Genomic DNA, 22,606 nt, shown 5'->3' on the forward strand with positions numbered 1-22,606 from the left:
TTGCCTTAATAATTAATTCATTAGATAAACATAAATGTACAATATATGAATGTTTAATGCCACATCAGAGGCGGATTTAGAGGGTTTTTCAGTGGCCCCCCCCCTTTCCATTTTTGAGAAAAAATTTGGTTGATTATATAGGGAATCACTGAAGCATGACTGGAGCAGGTCCCCTGTAAGGCAGGGAATGGGCCCCACTTATGAAAATTTCTGGATCCGCCACTGCACATAATAACGTTTGCCTGGTTTTTGGTTAAATGCCTTTAGCGCTTACAGCGCTTTGATTTTTATAAGTTGGTACACTTTTGTGTTTCTGAGTTTAATATGTTGCCCTTTTGGTTGAATTATGATAAGCTATTGTTTAGGGGTTAGTTGAAGCCCTCCTCTGGATGTTGTATAATATTTTCTCTGCACTGAAGACCCATTGGTGGCCTTTTTTCTGCTCTTTGGTTTGGTCATTGTCTCTTGACACATTCCCAATTTCTGTTCTCTATTTTGTTCATTGACTTTGAGTGGTGTATGTTTTTTAAATTTGAAATATAAAGAGATTTTGATTAGCCTACTCTTAATTGTAAGATCTTAATATTCTCATGAAAAAACTTATTTTAAGAAACAGTTTGAACATTTGTCCCCTTATTTCAGCTTTTACTTGTCATGAACATGGTTGTCCTGCCCTGGTATATGCACCTCATCATCAACTGCTGATCAGTGGTGGAAGGAAAGGAGAGATTTGTATCTTTGATATCCGTCAACGACAGTTACGTCATACATTCCAGGCCCATGATGCATCAATAAGATGTCTAGCAATAGATTTAGAGGAGGATTACTTTGTGACAGGGTCATCAGAAGGAGATGTGAAAGTAAGTAAGAGTTGATGTTAGGTTTATCTATGTCTGAAGAAATCTCCATCAAATACTGTAAATTCAAAAATTATTGCAAGGTTTTGATTAATGGTAATAATGCAATTGGATGAATATTGCAAAAAGAAGAACTCTAATTGAAATATCTGATACATATATTAAGATGCACATTTACATGAAATCTTAATAATTAATCTGGCTTTTTTTGTCTATTTTTGAAAAAAAGCAATAATAAATGCCCATAATCATTTCTAAATTATAGTACTAATTGAGGAGGCAGTATTACAAATTTGACAGGTCGTCAAAATAACAGTTCAAAGCTATATACTATAACCAAGACTATAGTCAGGGGTGGTAATCTGGCAACACCCTTTTAATTTCCTGATATTCATGTCCCCTATTTATGTAATATATGTAATCATTATTATGTATTTGTTGGAATCAGTTTAAATTCCTGTAAATCAAGTTAATAGAACATAATGCATTTCTACATACAGTACTGTAAACATATTTATGTAAAAACAGTTGTTATTCTTTCTCTAAAGTTTATCACATGTTATTACTCTCAAACTACTAATGTTACTAAAAATAATCTCAGCATGTGTTCTCTGTGCTGAATATTTGTCCTTCACATGACAAATAAACAAATTATATTAGTGTGATATGCAGAAACAAATTGTTATGAAATGACCTTCATAGTTATGAAAGAAAGGAAATGCAATTGACTTTCATAGTTATGAAAGTAGGAAATGCAGCATCAATAAGATGGCAAACCAATGTTAAATATATTAAAAAGACATCTAGAGGGCAACATATAGTCTTCAACAGGAGACAGGTTAACTTTTCTAAAATATGAGATCCCCTTAAAGCAATAGATAATTAACAGAGAATTTAAAATCATCATAAGGTCAATTTTGTCTCATGGAGTTGCAACCTTGGCTTTTGCTCGTTTCATAATTTTATGAACTTGTCATTTACAGACAAAAGCCCTCATTTGAAACTAATTTAACCCTTGATAATATATAGTCTGAATGAGCAGCAGTAGCAACCCAGTACTATAAAAAAACACTTATGATATGATGTTTGTATGTAGACCATAGGTTTCTGGAATGATCTTCATTCTTTAAGCTCAAAACCCTCATTCAAGCTATTTTTGTTATGAAGGAACTAGTTATATTATAGTATCCCTTAAACTTGGTCATAAAGAAGATGTATCATTTTTTTCAACACCTGTATCAACTTGAGAAATCAATATAATTTCACGAGCTCTGCTCAAGATTATATTGGTTGAGGGTTGATAGAGTGTGTTACGTTGACAAAGCCATATCATATACACTTTATTATATACATTTGCCTCAAGTACAACTAATTTAGATGTTTTTGCAAGAACGTGATAAGGGTTTGATAAAGTCTTAATTGCAAATATGATGGATATTGATATCTTCATGATAAAGCTTAAGCCTGATTGTATAAAACATACATTTTTTATTTACTTTTATTTTTTGCTACTTAATATATAACAAATGAAAATAACCCATTATAATTGTACTTTATCAGATGTATTGGAATGTTTTGACAAACAGTTCACTTCCTAACTTTGTGTAGTACTACAATTCTGTAAACATATTTATGTAGAAGGTGATAGACCACCAATTCAAAATCCCTATCTGTTCAACCAAATTTTGCAATTTTCACAGCTTTCTAAATATTTTGCCTTAAGTTTAACTTCATAGAAACCAGGTATATCCTTAATTGTACATGTATCAGCTTTCTACATGCCAATTTTCACCATACCTTTAAAGCCTTCTAACAAAATAACTGACCATCAAACAGAGGTACTCCAAAACAAAAACCTGGTTTTCTGGAAATCTAAAATTAGTATACTATGGAGCGCATTAATCCTCAATTTTTAATGCAAACTCATAGACAAGTAAATTTTGGCTCAAAATGATCTAGATATATTTCTCTTTCACCAAAAGTTTCATTTCTGCAAATTTGTTGGTTAGTTTAAGTAAACAAGGACATCAAAAGCACTATTATGTGTCAGGGTAGGGCTACTTTTACATACGTTCTAAATTGGAGGGAGTAATTGGTGGTCTGACACCTAGAACCAAACTGTTTTCCAAACTATGAATGTTACTAAAAATAGACTCAGCAGGGTTTTATAAACTTCATCCTGAAAACAATATTATTTGTATAACTATATCATTGTTATTAATCCTAACACTTTCTTCACTAGATTTAACTGGTGTGAGTGTTTTTATGACATTATTAAAATTGCAGTGTCCCTCTCCATCTCAATTGAATTCATTTAAAGTGGGTGTTTTTGTTGACATTAAAACAAGGTGTTGATGCTGTTTCATAACAGACATGATTATTGAATAAAAATACATATTTTTCTTCTTCATTGCATTTGATACAGGAAACAGAACACATTAATTAAGATTGATTAAAACCCAGTAAGCAGCAGTGTAATACACATCAGTTGCCTGCATTAATCATCTCTCTCTAGGTGACAAGGGAATATTATAGTTATGTTTTCTTATAAATATAATTTGTGAAAAATTAATTATGAAAGGTTTATTCCTCAACTGATAGACTAGAAAGAACAAAAGATTCTACTTTCTTCGGGGTCTGAAAAATCTATTTACTTTTTGACTATTTAACTATGTTTCATTCCAAGGTTTAATCTTCGGAAAAGCTGCTATTTTGCATATATTGCACACCATCACATGAATGCCTTGATTGCTTTACTTTAAACTAGCTAAACTAGCATATTATTAAGAATATTGTTTTAGAATGTATTGTAATGTCGATGTGACTAACAGTAAACTTCCTACTAATTGAACTTTATTTTAAAAGTACCATAAGCTTGTAAACATATTATGTAGAAGCAAACTAGGTTCTTCAGTATATCACACAATAGCATCAAACTACCAATGTTACTAAAAATAAACTCAGCATGAGTACATAGACTTCCTCCTGAAAACATTATTTGTTTAACTGTATCATTTTGACAATTTTCTCTTATATCCTTCCATTGCTTTGCCATAGATTTAAAGAAACAGTAAAAATTTTCAGTAATTCAATATCTACACATATTTCAACATGATTCAAATTGTAAAACTACTTTGTTGCCCTTAAAAAAACAATTCAAACCCACTATTTGTATTTTTGCCTATTATCCTGAAATCTATAATGGATAGACAAAAAAACGATCTTGTCTTCAAGAATTTATTAGCAAGACAAGATAAGGTATGTCAAATGGAAATCACTTGTGGCAGGTCAATGATATTTGGTATACAGTTGTTTTACCATTGCCACATGTCACAAATTTAAAAAAAAATATTGATATACAAGACATTTGTAAATAAATGTAAAGAGGTGTGCCTCTCAAGCGCTTTGCCTGATTTATATTTATCCAATCAATCTAAGGTAATCTTTGACTGAGGGTGTTGGAACTCTAGTTTCTTCATAATTACTAAATTTTAAATATCAATGATGATTCAAGAAATATTTGTTATAAGTCAGGTATCTACAAAACAATCAACAACTAGGCTTATGAAACTGTCCTCAACTAATTACCCTCCAGCAAAAACATTGACACAGTGCTAAGTTATGAAAATAGCACTTTGTAAACGTGATCTAAAAGATGTATTATAGTGTTGATGTAGTTTACTTCCTATTTATTGAACTTTATGTAGAACTACAATTCTGTAAACATATTTATGTAGAGTCTAACTGCTTTTTTCAGTATATCACACAATAGCTACCAAACTGCAAATATTACTAAAAATAAACTCAGCATGGTTCAGAATTGTCCTGAAAAATATTATTTGTTAAATTACTTTTTAACAAAGATTACTTTTGTCCTTTCAGAGTTTTTGGGATTTCAATTGAAAAAAAATTATACAAATTTCGTAATGTCTCAAAAATAACATTGCATGTATTAAATCTTCATACAACATACAGTTTTGACAAAAAGACATGTGTCCATACAGTTTACAAAACTCTAAAGTTATTGGTCTATAAATTAATATAAGGAGATACAATCAAAGAAGCTTCCATTAATTCTCAATTCTCCAAATAATGAAAAAACATTCTACTATAACTGATCTGTGACCGGCACTTGTAGTGGGACAAATTTGTTATTTGAGATCTCAAGCTTACAGGCGCGTAGCTCCCTATAGCTAACACGCAGTTGCGTGCACATCGATTCAGCATGCAAAAAAAAAATGACAAAATAAAAATTTATAGATTGAATGTTAAAGGAAACACCTATGTTGTCACTTTTTATACAACCCAAAAAAAATTTGGGATCGTATAATGGTATGATGTCGTCGTCAGCATCGTCTGCGTTGTCGTCGTCCGAAGACACATTGGTTTCCGGATAATAACTTTAGTTTAAGTGAATAGATCTTTTTCAGAAGGTTCAATACCACAAAAGGAAGGTTGGGATTGATTTTGGGGATGATGGTCCCAACTGATTAGGAATTAGGGGCCCAAAAGGGACCCAAAACAAGCATTTTTCTAGTTACAGGATATTACTTGTGTAGAAGTATTTCAATTGCTCCGAAATCATACCCCAATGTTTAAAACCACAAGTAGAAGGTTTGGATTCATTTTAGGGGTTATGGGACCAAAGTTATGGAATTAAGGGCCAAAAATGGGTCAAAACAAGCATTTTTCTAGTTTCAAGACAATAACGTATGTGTAATTGTATGGATCTCTCTGAAATTCTACCACAATGTACCATATAACAAAGGGGAGGCTGGGATTAAGTTTTGGGTTAATTGCCCAAAATATGTAGGAATTAGGGGCCAAAAAAGGGCCAAAAAGAAGCATGTTTCTAGTTTCCAAACAATCGTGACAATAACTTGTGCTTAAGTGTATGGATCTCTCTGAAATTGTACTACAAGGTTCAATACTGCAATGGAAAGCATGGGATTGAGTTTAAGGGTTATTGCTCCAAGGGGGTTTCAAAAAGTTGGGGGGGTGGAGATTTTTGGTTTACCATTTTTTGAAGGGCTTCCTTTTTTTTCAAAATTTTTCAAATTTCGAAGAAGAAATCTTCAATTGCACAGTATTTTGCAATAGATTTGTTAGATCTTTAACCACATTAATTTTGTGACAACCTATATTATGTCAAAAACTTGATCACAATCCAAATTCAGACAGAATCAAGCTTGAATATTGTGACCAAATTTGCCCCAACTGTTCAGGATTCAACCACGGGTCGTATAAAGCTGCGCCCTGCGGAGCACCTGGTTTAATTGATGAAATATCATTAAATAACGGCATTTGGTTTCAAAATAAAAGTGTTATTGGAGATTTTGACAAAATCGGACAGTAACTTGTATCTTTTACAAGATTTGAATTTGTAATACTCAGTCTAAGACATGTAGTTTTTGGAGCACATTTTACAGTGTAGGGGTTCATCAGTTTGGAATGAGATGTACCAATCGGCATAAGAATTATCAGAACCCTTCGATATCATTGAAAGTATGCCGATGCGATGTGGTCGACAGACTACCAGAGCCAATCACCCTGCAAACACGCCAAAACAGTATTGGGTGCTATAAACAGTTTCGTATAAAAAACTAGGGGTTATTCCCCGACTAAAAATAACCATGGAGGGAAATCCCTGTTTATTTACTCAATTGGTGAAAAAGTATCATGTTTTTTGTATTTGATTGTAAAAATTAGTTAATTAGCTTTGAATTAAAACAGGTTGAATGATTGAAATAATTTTTAAAATTATATTAACTTTACATGTTTTGAGGGGAGACAACACTGTAAACAACCTGTTTTTTCGGCAGTGAAAATTGAAAACTTATTTGCAGCCACTGTAGCTCTTTTTGGAGCAGGAAACCGTACCCTGAAACAAGATTTTTTTGAAAGGCCAGGTAGAAACCTACAAATTTCATACAGTTTTGATTATGTAAAATGTGCATGGATCATGTCTTCATGGGTGTGCACATGACCTGGTTTCAAGTTTTTTTTGTTCAAATTAGACCTTTTTTCTCCCATGTTCATTGGATGGAATATTTTTAATATATTAAAAGTACACATTATTTTTATTTCATTATAAACTAGAGAACATTCTGATTCCAGTGATATCTAGTTTTATACAAGTATCTTTATTAATCAGTCCACCACTAAGGGTCACTTATGCATGGTCCCTCAAAATGTGACGTCATAGAAAAAATCTGTTGATTGCACCCATTGGAAAGTCTCATTATTTTTTGCGTATGTTGGAAACAAATGTACAATCAACAATGAACGACGACAGTTACTAGCAAAACTGCATATTTATCAGTATTTCAGTGTGAATATTGACAATTAAAGTTATAGAGAAGTTTGTTTCTGCCTAGATCCGAAGAGCAGATTTTGGACAATTTTGAGTAAATTCTGCATCACAAATATGTGTTGTTTATGTATTACTCTATTCAGACGATTTATTAATAGTTTTACATTCATAAATTTTTTATAAGTCCTATCTACATATAGCTCCTCTTTTAATCATCCTATGACCGAAAACTGGAAAAGAAATCATTTTTCTGCATTAAAAGGGTCCCAAAAATGTTTCTTTCTAGTTACGCCTGGCTTAGTTTGTAAAAGTTATTGTATGGAAACTTATACAACTTCAAAAACAAGTTAAGATAGTTGATATTCGAATACAACATTTTAAAGAGCATTTTACTCTTAACAACAACCATAAAAACCCTATTTCGTGTATCAAACATAAACTAAAAGAACTAGCCAAGGAATTTGTTTTTGTCCAGGCTGATAAAGCTGCTAATAATATCATTATTGTTTGACGTAAATTTTATATTGAGGTTCTGCAAAAGGAAATCACGAATTCACCAACAATCCAACTTACTTCATTTTCAGAAAACGACATCTGTAACAAACACAAACTTTTAGTTACTTCTTTACAAGCAAAACCAAATACAATGAAAGTCCCAACTATGTACTGGCTTCTGAAGCTACACAAAAAACCTTACAAATATAGATTTATTTCATCGTCAAGCCATTGTTCCACTACTAAATTGTCTATTCTTCTTACTAGTGCACTTTGTACAATCAAAAACCTGATAATAAATTGTTCAAATTAGACCTTTGAAACAAGTGGAATTAATTACTTTTGGAGTGTCAAAACTCGTTGGAAGTATGCATGCATATGTTTGTGATTTTGAATCTGTTCAAAGTTTTGATTTTTAAACCCTATATACCACTTTGCCGCATATTCTTATTAAGAAAAAGAATCACATCCCTAATTAACTGGGAATTTAAAAAGTCAGAATGCCAGTACATATGTTCAAACTCTTTTAGGTCATTTTTTAGTAGCAATAAACAAAAGAACTATGTCAATTGGATATGCTTTGATACTATATATGCGCTTGAATTTTTACTTGATAACATCTTTGTTCGCTTTGGAGATTCTGTATATTGTCAAGTTATTGGAATTCCAATGGGGACTAACTGTGCACCACTTATTTCAGACCTGCTTTTGTATTGTTATGAGTTACAATTTATGACTAAAATTAGCAAAGACCCATCGAAACAACATTTGATACAAAAATTTAACAATACTTTTAGATATTTGGATGATATATTACAAAAATTTAACAATACTTTTAGATATTTGGATGATATATTGGCTCTCAATAATGACGACTTTAGTATGTATACTAAAGAAATTTATCCTGTTGAACTTACTTTAAATAAAGCTAATACTAACAATGATCACTGCCCTTTCCTTGATCTTGATATCTATATCATTAACGGGAAGCTTAATACACAAATTTATGATAAAAGAGGTGATTTTTCATTTCCTATCGTTAATTATCCATTTTTAGATGGTGACGTTCCCGTGTCATCATCTTCTAGTGTTTATATATCTCAACTTGTACGATTCTCTCGTGTATGTAACAACGTATTAGATTTCAGCGAGAGAAATTTATGTATTACTGAAAAATTATTACACCAGGCTTTTCAATATCACAAACTAGTCGAAACATTTACTAAATTTTATCATTGGTATAAGGAAATAATTCGTAAATATAACTCAACATGCAGATATCTGATACGTTCAGGTATTTCACATCCAATCTTTTATGGTAATATTCTTTACAAAGCACAAAAATGTCAGTATTCCCCTCAAAAGCTTACAAAACCTTTAAACAGACTTATTAAGAAGGGATAAAGTTACGATACTGTTAAAGATTGCATATTTTGGCTTAAATTTTGATTCACTTATAGTGTCTTTGCATTGGAACTAAACACATTTTATTTGAAAAACAGTTGTTGGCATGACACGGGTTATGTTCTTCTCATATTTTTTATGATAGTATAATACTAAACCCCTAATGGGAGGGATTGTGCCTGATATTCATATGATGAAGACATAATCTTCCAATCAGTTGAATTGAGGTCTGGAGCTGGCATGTCAGTTAACTGATTGTAGTCTGTTGTTATTTATGTATTATTGTCATTTTATTTATTTTCTTTTGTTACATCTTCTGACCTCTGACTTCTCTTGAACTGAATTTAAATGTGCGTATTGTTATGCGTTTCCTTTTCTACATTGGCTAGAGGTATAGGGTGAGGGTTGAGATCTCATAAACATGTTTAACCCTGTCGCAATTTTGCGCCTGTCCCAAGTCAGGAGCCTCTGGCCTTTGTTAGTCTTGTATGATTTTTAATTTTAGTTTCTTGTGTATAATTCGGAGTTTAGTATGATGTCCATTATCACTGTACTAGTTTACATATTTTTAAGGGGCCAGCTGAAGGACATCTATGGGTGCGGGAGTTTCTCGCTACATTTTAGACCCATTGGTGGCCTTAGGCTGTTGTCTGCTCTATGGTTGGGTTGTTTGTCGCTTTGACACATTCCCCACTTCCTTTTCTCAATTTTATACTGTATTAAACAATGTGATTAGTTGATCAAGACAATCTCAAAGGATTTTACCTGTGGATTAGTACAACCAAACATTAGAAAATATATCCTCATCCTAAAAATATAGTTACCAACAGTATAATTGTAACTGTATAGGTATTTTAATAAAACCAAGGAATCATATTTGAAGGACGTATTCTAAATTTATTAGATAGATTGTTACTGTAAAAAGATGAAAGCTTAAACTACTTTTGATTTAATTCTAGCAATCATACTACCTTTATAAATCTCTATATTTGTAAGGGGGGACATGAATATAAAATTAACTGATACATGCTAATGAGCCTGTAGACCTTCACAGTCTAGGAGAGGACAGGTCCCCACATTTATCATAAATTTGGGTATGGAAACTACTTTATGAAATATCAATACCAAGATTAAGAACAGATATCAGTCACTATTGAAGTTTGATTAAATAAGAATTGAGTTAAGATGGATTTTTTTTATTTTAGAAAGTCTGAATTATTTACAGAGGATATATCATCTTGGTATCAGCTTGTTGTTCTGCTTGGTCTTGTGAAGCACATATGAATTTGTTGTTGAGGTGTTGATCAAAATGTTTAGAAATTTTACTTTGAACTTGAAGGTTGAGCTTAGTTATGCACACAAATTAGGCATTTAGAAATGCAGATATCTTCTTTTTGTTAGAATTTGACACTATAAATCAGTATTGAGGCCTATATGGTTTTTTTCAATGTCTGTATATGCATTAGTCCATGCTTAAAATAACGAATAAGTTATTATTTCAAAAACAGTAAAGCTCAAAGATGTGAACAATAATTGTTATAGGTTATTGGTTTAAGATGTAAATTTTTTAAATTTGTTTGTCACAAAAACATATTTATTGACAACATAACTGAAAAGTATGTTACAAGTACAATTTCTTATAGCTGGCTGACATTAAAAACAAATATATTTTCTACGGTATCAATAGTGTTATTAACTTTATCATTAACAAAATGTAAACTGTTAAACTAAAAGCTCTCATGCAAAGAAAAAAAATAAACAAATTAAAAAGTTATTAGAGAAGTTTAGCAGTTTAATTCGTAGGTGCACATGTAAATGCAAACAGTAAAAGAGAGGCATAAGATTACCAGAGGGACCTTGAAACTCATTAATAAAAAGATTACCAGAGGGACCTTGAAACTCATTAATAAAAAGATTACCAGAGGGACCTTGAAACTCATTAATAAAAAGATTACCAGAGGGACCTTGAAACTCATTAATAAAAAGATTACCAGAGGGACCTTGGAAACTCATTAATAAAAAGATTACCAGAGGGACCTTGAAACTCATTAATAAAAAGATTACCAGAGGGACCTTGAAACTCATTAATAAAAAGATTACCAGAGGGACCTTGGAACTCATTAATAAAAAGATTACCAGAGGGACCTTGAAACTCATTAATAAAAAGATTACCAGAGGGACCTTGAAACTCATTAATAAAAAGATTACCAGAGGGACCTTGAAACTCATTAATAAAAAGATTACCAGAGGGACCTTGAAACTCATTAATAAAAAGATTACCAGAGGGACCTTGGAAACTCATTAATAAAAAGATTACCAGAGGGACCTTGAAACTCATTAATAAAAAGATTACCAGAGGGACCTTGAAACTCATTAATAAAAAAAACGGACAACGCCATGTATTTGTTGAGGGAGAGAGAATCTTCATCTTGATATTTGCTTGTTGTTTTGCTGGGTCTTTATGAAGTGTTTCCATAGATTTGAATTTGTAAAGCCAAAAGAAAAAGAAAACAAATGCAACAAAAAGTGCACAGTTAGTATACATCCACCTTGATTCTGATAATTTTTAAGTGAACAATATCTCTAAAACAACCATGAATATTATCATTGGAATGTTTCCTTGACTTGAAAAATTTAGTCAGGGCTCTCACTGTTATAGATTTTTAATGCACACAGAATTATTCCCGCCATTAGGAATACAGTTATCTTCTATCTGTTAGAATTTGACAATAGAAATGACTATGAAACTCCATTGATGCCTATAGGATTACTTTTTTCAATATCTATACGATTACTTTTTTCAATATCTATACGATTACTTTTTTCAATATCTATACGATTACTTTTTTCAATGTCTATATATACATTAGTCAATGCTTAAAATAGCTCATGTTTTATTTTTAAAGCAGTAAAACTCAAAGATTTAAGCAATAATTATAGGTTATTGGTAAACATATTTATAGACAACATAACTGAACAGTATGTAACAAATACAATTCCTACAGAAATCTGACTTTAAAAACAAATGTGTTTACTCTATAGTGAAAGTGTCAATAACATTCTCATTAATAAAATGTAAACTGTTAGACTGAAACCTCTCCTACAAAGAAAAGAGAAGTTTAGCAGTTGAACATGTACGTGTAGGTGTACTTGTAGGTTTGAAATACATGTACATGTCTAATATATGCTGCAGCTCATACAGGTACATATAAATGCAATTAATTTAAAGTCATATGAAATAAGTAAGTGGTGAAAAATAATGTTTATCCAATTCTTGAACCAATGCATGTATATATCATAAACTTAGTCATCTGTGCACGATTTTATCAATTTTTACTCAAAATATATCGTATAATCGTCATTTTTTTTCTCTCTGTCTGTTATGATTTAAAAAATATGGCTGCTCATTAAATGCCGTGTTTTGAAGCCGAAGTATACCGATTGTCAACTTGTAGTAAACAAAGAACAAAAAGCATGGGTATTGAGCATGTGTTTAACATGTACAATCAGATGATTGTTAGCTCACCTGTCCCTTCGGGACAAGTGAGCTTATGCCATCACTTGGCGTCCGTCGTCTGTCGTCGTCAGTCGTCTGTCGTCGTAAACTATTTCAAGAATCTTCTCCTCTGAAACTACTGGGCCAAATACTTTCAAACTTTAACTGAATGTTCCTTAGGGTATCTAATTTATAAATTGTATCTGAAGTTTTGATCTATCAACAAACATGGTCGCCATTGCTAAAAATAGAACATAGGGGTCAAATTCAGTTTTTGGCTTATAACTCAAAAACCAAAGCATTTAGAGCAAATCTGACATGGGGTAAAATTGTTTATCAGGTCAAGATCTATCTGCCCTGAAATTTTCAGAGGAATCAGACAACCCCTTGTTGGGTTGCTGCCCCTGAATTGGTAATTTTAAGATAATTTTGCTGTTTTTAACCGGATTTTTGTGACAAAAATGTCGGTTATTGATTTGGGGATGTACGGCGGGCGGCCGGGCGGTCGGGCGGTCGGGCGGCCGGGCGGGCGGGCGGGCGGGCGGGCGGCAATCAAATGTTGTCCGTGCATTAACTCATGAACCGTTCAACCAAAGCTTTTAAAATTTTAATATGTTATTACTGACAACTATACGAAGGTCAAGTTCAATAATGGCGATTTTGACTTTTACCGTTCAGGAGTTATGGTTCTTGAAAGATTGAAAAATGGAGTTTTCAGTCGTGTCCGTGCATTTACTCATGAACTGTTTTACCAAAGCTTCCCAAATTTTAATATGTTGTTACTGAGGACAGAATGGAGGTCAAGTTCAATAATGACGATTTTGACCTTTACCGTTCAGGAGTTATGGTTCTTGAAAGATTGAAAAATGGAGTTTCCAGTCGTGTCCGTGCATTTATGCATGAACTGTTCTACCAAAGCTTCTGAAATTTTAATATGCTGTTACTGATGACAAAATGGAGGTCAAGTTCAATAATGACGATTTTGACTTTTACCGTTCATGAGTTATGGCTCTTGAAAGATTGAAAAATGGTGTTTCCCGTCGTGTCCGTGCATTTTCTCATGAACCATTCAACCAAAGCTTTTGAAATTTTAATATGTTGTTACTGATGACAAAATAGAGGTCAAGTTCCATAATGACGATTTTGACTTTTACTGTTCAGGAGTTATGGTTCTTGAAAGATCGTAAAATGGCGTTTCCATTCACGTTGTTGCATTTACTCATGAACCATTCAATCTAAGCTTTTCAAATATTATTATTTCAAAATGTTGATACTGATGACAAAATGGAGGTCAAATTTGATATTGATGATTTTCACTTTCACCATTCATCAGTAATGGTTCTTGTGATATTGCCAGGACACAAATAAATGTAAATAAATCCGGTTTGCTGTCGTTGTGACAGCCTCTTGTTGGTTATTATCTTGAATATTATTATAGATAGAGATAAACTGTAAACAGGAATAATGTTCAGCAAAGTAAGATTTACAAATAAGTCAAAATGACGGAAATGGTCAGTTGACCCCTTTAGGAGTTATTGCCCTTTATAGTCAATTTTTAACCATTTTTCGTAAATCTTAGTAATCTTTTACAAAAATCTTCTCCTCTGAAACTACTGGGCCAAATACTTCCAAACTTTAATTGAATGTTCCTTAGGGTATCTAGTTTGTAAATTGTATCCGAAGTTATGATCTATCAACAAACATGGTCGCCATTGCTAAAAATAGAACATAGGGGTCAAATGCAGTTTTTGGCTTATAACTCAAAAACCAAAGCATTTAGAGCAAATCTGACGTGGGTAATATTGTTTATCAGGTCAAGATCTATCTGCCCTGAAATTTTCAGATGAATCAGACAACCTGTTGTTGGGTTGCTGCCCCTGAATTGATAATTTTAAGGAAATTTTGCTGTTTTTGTTTATTATCTTGAATATAATTATAGATAGAAATAAACTGTAAACAGCAATAATGTTCAGCAAAGTAAGATCTTCAATTAAGTCAATTTGACCAAAATTGTCAATTGACCCCTTAAGGAGTTATTGCCCTTTAAAGACTTTTTTCACAATTTGTTCATCATGTTGACTTACTTTAAAAAATCTTCTCCTTTGAAACTGCTGTATCAATTTCAGCCAAACTTAGGCTAAATGAGTTTCAGAGTATCTAGTATAAATTTTATATTTTATTTCCTTGTATGTCAAGAAACATAGCTCCTATGGCTAAAATAGAACATAGGAGAAAATGATTATTTTTTTTGGCTTTTGAAGAAAATAGGACGATCCAAAAAACATTTAAATAAATTGAAAAGCCAAAATAATCATTGATGAGAGATTTAACCAAAAGAATTAAGGTGAGCGATTCAGGCTCTTGAGAGCCTCTTGTTTATTTTAATGACAGATCTAGATCCATGCGTATTGCGATCACCGCATTTTTACGAGGAGAGTTATGCTCAGGTCACTATGCATACGGAAAATATGTCGGCAAATTGCTTCCTGGAAGCAAGCTATTAAAACTAACTAAACTTTTTCTAAATGTGGACAAATTAAAGAATTTTCCTCAGAAAAAAGTATATGTACATAAGTTGTATAATGAAAACTATCCATTTAGTAATAAAAAAAAACATTTTCATTTTTTTTTTTAAATTTGAGGTTTATTATGACTTTAACAAAGATCTCGATTTGACTAGATTATCAAATCCGAAGAAAAATATCTAGTGTCCAAATGGCCAATTTTTGTTGAATTTCAGCTGAACTCAAATTCAGGAGAATAATTTGTTTTTGTTAATCATGCATGCTGAGTTTGTGGTCTAGTGGTTAAGACAGATGGCTACAGTGCTGAAGGTCCTGTCAGTTCGATTCTCACTCTGGGTGTTAAAAATAATGTTAGTACATCAGAAGGATAATTTTCACCCTCTCACACACATCACTGGTACATTGACCAGAGTTTTAACTAGTATGGGTACTTTAGGGGCCTTGGTTGCTCAAAGTTATCCCCTATTTTGACCTGGAGATCAATCTTCTGATATCTCTCTGGTTTGTTGGTTCTGACAAGTGGCCTGGTGGTTTTCTCCGAGTACTTCTGCTTCCTCCACCATAATAACCGACTTCCCAGGTGTCCTAGCACCCACTTTGTGTTGGGTGGAGGTTTTTTGTCCTTATAAAATAATTTGCAGAGGATATATCATCTCGGTATCAGCTTGTTGTTCTGCTTGGTCTTATGAAGCACATATAAACATGTTATGGTATTGATCATAAAAAAATGTATAGGAATTTTTACTTGAACTTGAGAATTAAGGCTGAACTGAGTTATGCACGCAAATTAAGCAATTAGAAATGCAGATACCTTATTAGCTCACCTGGCCCGAAGGACCAAGTGAGCTTTTCCCATCACTTTGCGTCCATCATCCATCGTTGTAGTCCGCCGTCCATCGTTGTTAACTGGGCCAAATTAAACCAAACTTGACCACAATCATCATTGATGTATCTAGTTTAAAAAATGTGTCCGGTGACCCGGCCAACCAACCAAGATGGCCGCCATGGCTAAAAATAGAACATATGGGTAAAATGCAGTTTTTGGCCTATAACTCAAAAACCAAAGCATTAAGAGCATATCTGACTGGGGTAAAATTGTTGATCAGGCCAAGATCTATCTGCCTTGAAATTTTCAGATGAATCGGAAAACCCGTTGTTGGGTTGCTGCCCCTGAATTGTTAATTTTAAAGAAATTTTGCTGTTTTTGGTTATTATCTGGAATATTATTATAGATAGAGATAAACTGTAAACAGCAATAATGTTCAGCATAGTTAGATTTAGAAATAAGTCAACGTGACTGAAATGGTCAGTTGACCCCTTTAGGAGTTATTACCCTTTATAGTCAATTTGTAACTATTTTTCGTAAATCTTAGTTATCTTTTACAAAAATCTTCTCCTCTGAAATTACTCGGCCAAATAAATCCAAACTTAGCCACAATCCTCTTTGGGGTATCTAGTTTAAAAAATGTGTCCGGTGACCCGGCCGTCAAATCGAGATGGCCGCCACAGCTAAAAATAGAATATAGGGGTAAAATGCAGGTTTTGGCTTATAACTGAAAAACCAAAGCATTAAGAGCAAATCTGACAAAGTTAAATTGTTTATCAGGTCAAGATCTATCTGCTCTAAAATTTTCAGGTGAATCGGACAACCTGTTGTTGGGTTGCTGCCCCTGAATCGATAATTTTAAGGAAATTTTGCTGTTTTTAGTTATTATCTTTAATATTATTATAGATAGAGATAAACTGTAAACTGAAATAATGTTCAGCAATGTAAGATTTACAAATAAGTCAACTTGGCCGAAATGGTCAATTGACCCCCTAAGGAGTTATTGTCCTTTATAGTCAATTTTTTACAATTTTCATAAAATTTGTAAATTTTTATTAACTTTTTCCACTGAAACTACTTGGCCAAGTTCATTATAGATAAGAGATAATTGTAAGCAGCATTAGACTGTTTAGTAAAGTAAGATGTGCATACACATTACCATCACCAAAACACAATTTTGTCATGAATCCATCTGCTTTCTTTGTTTAATATTCAAATAGACCAAGGTGAGCGACACAGGCTCTTAAGAGCCTCTAGTTTTTTTTAGAATTTGACACTATAAATCAGTATTGAGGCCTATATGGGTTTTTTTTTCAATGTCTGTATATGCATTAGTCCATGCTTGAAATAGCCAATAAGTTATTTTGAAAGCAGTAAAGCTCAAAGATGTGAACAATAATTGTTATAGGTTATTGGTTTAAGATGTAAATTTGTTTGTCACATAAACAGATTTATTGACAACATAACTGAAAAGTATGTTACAAGTACAATTTCTTATAGCTGGCTGACTTTAAAAACAAATATATTTTCTACGGTATCAATAGTGTTATTAACATTATCATTAACAAAATGTAAACTGTTAAACTAAAAGCTCTCATGCAAAGAAAAAAATTAAACAAATAAAAAGTTATTAGAGAAGTTTAGCAGTTTAATTCGTAGGTACACATGTAAATGCAAACAGTTAAAGAGAGGCTAAAGATTACCAGAGGGACCTTGAAACTCATTAATAAAAAAAAAACGGACAACACCGTTTAAACTAGTATGGGTACTTTAGGGGCCTTGGTTGGTCAAAGTTGTCCCCTATTTTGACCTGGAGATCAATCTTTTGATATCTCTCTGGTTTGTTTGTTCTGACGAGTGGCCTGGTGGTTTTCTCCGAGTATTTCCTCCACCATAATAACCGACTTCTTGGTGTCCTAGCACTCACTTTGTATTGGGTGGAGGTTGATTGTTCTTTAAAAATAATTGTCGTATAAATATAAGTTCAGTGAAATGGTGAATCTGTAATAAGTTTGCAAATAACATGATAAAAAAAGTTCTTCTTGGTTGTAGAATTTGTAACAGAAATAAATATAATGGTAAAATATTAAAAGTAAGAATATATATTTATCAAAACTTATAGTTATGTGGCTGTTTTTGCTTCAAAAAAAGCCAACCTGGTTGCTTACATGTCCTAAAAGTTTAATCATGAAATGTTTCTCAGTTGATTTTTCAATTCTTGTTTTGCAGAATTGATTTGTTCATGTAATTTACTTTATGAAACTGTGAAATATTCTTTTTGTTACTGCAAATATTTTTTTTAATTTGTTTGTTTCATGAACGTTCTCAAGGTGCATCCTATGACTCATTCATCATCCACTTCATTTTTTACAGAACATTAAGATTTACAATGTAGACTTATATCCTAAATCTCATTTTATTTATTTTTCCTTTTTAACAGCAAGACATACTTCATTCAAATTTAGGAAGGCTTTTAATAAACAAATGTATTTCACCCTAATGAAATGAAAAGCATATTTGGGTTGGGTTCAAGTTCTGTCATTCGCCAGTGCAGCTGAAATGTCTCTAGATTTATGAAGGCACAAGGGTTCTTTATCTCCCATACATGTGGACACTAAACTCACCATGGATATGTATTGTTTATTTTTAGATTTGGGCATTAGATGCACATCAGTTGATTTTATCATTCCAAGGAGAGCATAGTAAAAGTACATTCTTCAGGAACATGGGATCAGCATCAGGAGTGACACAGGTGGCTGTTAGTCCAGGACATCATCTCTTCTCATGTGGTGTGGATGGATCAATGAAGTTTAGAGCTCTTCCTGAAAGAGATTCCATTGTTAGATATTGGACATCTTAACATATAATAGATCAATGATATTCAGAGCTTTCTAGTCTAATATATATACTGCATGTATTTGTTTTACTCCATCATACAGGATTTATAATAAGAAATATGCATTGTGGCATATCTTTAAAACTTCTCATTTTTTCAGGCATAATAAAATTATTTCTGACATTCTTATGGAAATGACCTAAGGGTCGCACTTTTTGACATTGCAGTACATTTGTGTAATTCATAATTTGAAAATCTATCTAAATAACTGTTATTATGTTTTGTTAATAGAACAATTAATAATCAAAAACCAACTGTTGCTTTGTAAATGTTCCGGTTAAATATTTAAATCATGAGAATAATTAGATGTCATAGATAATACTTATTGACTGTGTGGCTGTTAGCATCACCTTAACATATGATCACATCAGTTGGCATGTAGCATTCTGTGTTTTAATGAGCTTGTCCTTACAGACCGTAGGTGTTTTCCATTATAAAATATATTTACTCTACATTCTAGAGGAATCCAGAAATGTGTTTTGAATTGTGGCCATGCAAACAAAGTTATTGCAAATACTCTGTACTGGTATATCTATCTTTCAATCTGTCCTTAAATCATGTTCCATTGTCTCAAACGAGAGAATATACTTCTTGAAATGGAATCACAGGGGACCAGTGTTTATTCAAGTTACTTCTACTTTTTTTATATTGACTCTCAATAAGACAGGGTTTAATGGATAAGTGTCATTGACTTTCGTGAATATTCAATTTCAACTTTGACAGTAGATACTATATATATATATATCATTTCTTAACTCGCACATGAGGATGAAACTATAGGTGATGTTATTATTGATATGTACTCATTACAGTTGTTGTTTGATTACAAATTTACTTCATGTTTTGTTCTATAAATGCTGAATACAGTTTTAGGTAAGTGATAACCAAAAATCTTGCTGTCATGGTAACAAATTCTTTTTTATTATTGTGTTTGGGGAAACCATAGGTTTATCAAATGGCTGGAACCATGACCCCTCTGTAAGGAAGAATATATGTATAGCTCTTATAATGTTGATGTTATGATATATATGTACTTATGATAACTATCAATGTGTATGTATGAGAAAATTTTGATTTAATGCATTATGTATGTGTTGTCCTTTATAACTACTTTGAAACATTTAAAAAAAATAATATAAACAATGGTCAGGTGCAGTATTGTTTCAATAGACCAGTTCCTTGAGTGAATTCACGAAATTGATTACACTTCTGGGCTCTCGGTCATAAAACTTTACCCAGTACTCCGAGTACAAAATAAGTGCTCGAAACACAAAATCTAGTATTTTGATTGGTTGATTCTTGAGTCTGAGTACAAAAATCGTGCTCGAAAGTTTTATGACCGCACGGCCTGTTCTGTCCTACGCCACTACCTACACGAGTAAACACCTTGTAAATAGTGCCCAAGTTTACACGTTGAATGGGAGTGGAAGTAAAAATTGTACAGAGGTGTAAATATTGTTTTAATTTATTTCATCGTTATTTTGTGTATGAATGACTTATGTTGTATTATGGTTCGAAAGGGTAACTTAGTACATGATATTAAATATCATTTTTTGAATCTACTGTCCTAAGAATGACTTGTGATAATGTGTTCAATTTAAATCTTTTAAATTCCAACCAATTTTACTTCAGATTTAAAACGTTTCCAATATGTTTATATTCATATGTGTTTATTGTCAAAGCCGTTGTGATTTCATATCTGTAATGAGTTACCCTGATGCATTAACAAGTTATCCATTCTGAATTATTGATATCATCAATTTAATCATACGGTCAACATATAACTAGTAATTTGAACTGCATAATCTTTATTTAACAAGGAAGTGGGATAACGAAATAAATACTTTTGGTTTTGGTCATTGCATGCATCTTGGTGAGTATTGTCTTAAGAAAAAAATGTATTTCCTAAAGTGTCAAGTGCATTCAATTTTTTGCAATGGACATTATTTTCCAACTCATCCATTAACCCTTATAATGTATGGGAAAGTTTAAAATGTCAACTCTTATATATTTTGTGATGTTTTATGCATATTGCAGCCTAACTATATCAATTATGTTCCACTGGGATATGAAGTTATATTACTATCTTTAAATGCATTTAATCTGTCCAAAGTTAAAAAAAATATTTCACACCTCTAAAATTACAGCCAGCTTTTATTGTTTTTGATTTAAACAAAAGTTTCAATAACCTAAGTCATAAGTTATATCAATTCTTTATGTCAGCATTTGTGATATTTGTTGTGTTGGTGATAAACCTATTTGTTATGTCCATTCTATTCTTACATGGCTGTGTCTCCATGCTATTAGCATATAGCTCTCTATAATGTTATTACATAGCTGTATGTTCATACTGTTATATCTATATATATATATTAGATTTGTTTTGTTTTGTCCTTACTGTTATTGTGTATCTGTGTTAGATTTTAAAAGGAATTCCATAACTTAGAAATAATTGATTTATCTTGATGGATTTGTGCACAAATTTATGTAGTAATATTTTATTGAATGTGTATGAATATAATTTAATTTAATTTAAAATCAGCAATAAAATGAGAACTTGATTTACGTCTTTACTTGGTGCTAACTTCTAGCTTATTTATTCAGAATTAAAACAAATTTGAATGCTGGAAATTAGGAATGAGACAATAATAAATTGAAAAAAATAAAAGAGAAAGAGAGGCTTCTAGAGGTAAAAAATGAAGTCCAAAAACCAGTTATGAAAAAGATGGTTTTTGTTTGCATTAAATCAGAAGAAAACAATAAAACTATCATGTCTTTTCCTACATTCCAAATTGCGTAAAATCTCGAAAAGCTGGAAACAGATAGCTTGATGTTTGGTGTGAGCCAAGGCTCCGTGTCGAAGGCCGTACCATGACCTATAAAGGCAACAGTAGTATACCGCTGTTCAAAACTCATAAATCCATGGACAAAAAACAAAATCGGGATAACAAACTAAAACCGAGGGAAACGCATTAAATATAAGAGGAGAACAACGACATAACACTAAAATGTAACACATATAGACAAAATCCCACGAGAATAACAAATATAACATATATATATAACATCAAAACCAAATACATGAATTTGGGATAGACAAGTACCGTGACACGTCTTATCGCAATGTGAATTTACACTCAAAAATAAGAGAAAACAAACGACACAACGTTATAATGTAATACACACAGAAACGAACTATGATATAACAATGACCATATTCCTGACTTGGTACAGGGCATTTTTAAAGGAAAAAATGGTGGGTTGAACCTGGTTTTGTGGCATGCCAAACCTCGCACTTTTATGGCCATGTGAAATATAACATCAAAATGACAACACAGGACTACAATATAAATAAATTGGAGAACACAATTGACAAAGAATCACACGAACAACAGCCAACAAAAGGCAACAAGTTCAAAATTTTAATACGCCAGAAGTGTATTTTGTCCACACAAGACCTATGTGTGACGCACAGATACAAAAGTTTGAAAGCCGAAACGAGTACAAAGTTGAACAGCATCGAGGACCAAAAGATCAAAAAGGTTGTGCCAAAAACGGCAAGGGTTTTCTGTTAAGTTACCAGAAAATCCCTATAATTTAGAGTAATTTATATTTTTGCAAACAGTAAATTTAATAAAATGAATATTCAAAAGATGTACATGATAAAGCTGAAGTATTAACTAATTACAGGAAACAACTGAAATACATTTACATAACCAGACATTTGAAACACAAAAGTAGACACATCCGAATACGTTTAAACCTCTACGCCAAGTGACGTCCTATTTGAAACT

At 32.3% G+C, this 22,606-nt stretch overlaps 1 protein-coding gene across 2 annotated transcripts in view; it reads left to right on the forward strand.

Annotated features, from left to right (window-relative positions):
* LOC139519192 (dmX-like protein 2) overlaps window positions 1-21,373 on the forward strand; it is a 101,063-nt gene extending 79,690 nt beyond the window's left edge. For both annotated transcript variants that reach the window (XM_071311063.1, XM_071311064.1), the window contains 2 exons: window positions 643-860; window positions 18,567-21,373. In XM_071311063.1, coding sequence (XP_071167164.1) covers window positions 643-860; window positions 18,567-18,776 — 428 coding nt within the window. In that variant the 3' untranslated portion in view covers window positions 18,777-21,373. The remainder of the gene's footprint in view (window positions 1-642; window positions 861-18,566) is intronic.
* Window positions 21,374-22,606: the final 1,233 nt, after the last annotated feature.

Source organism: Mytilus edulis, chromosome 4 (genome assembly GCF_963676685.1).
Source record: "Mytilus edulis chromosome 4, xbMytEdul2.2, whole genome shotgun sequence".
Lineage (NCBI taxonomy): Eukaryota > Metazoa > Mollusca > Bivalvia > Mytilida > Mytilidae > Mytilus > Mytilus edulis.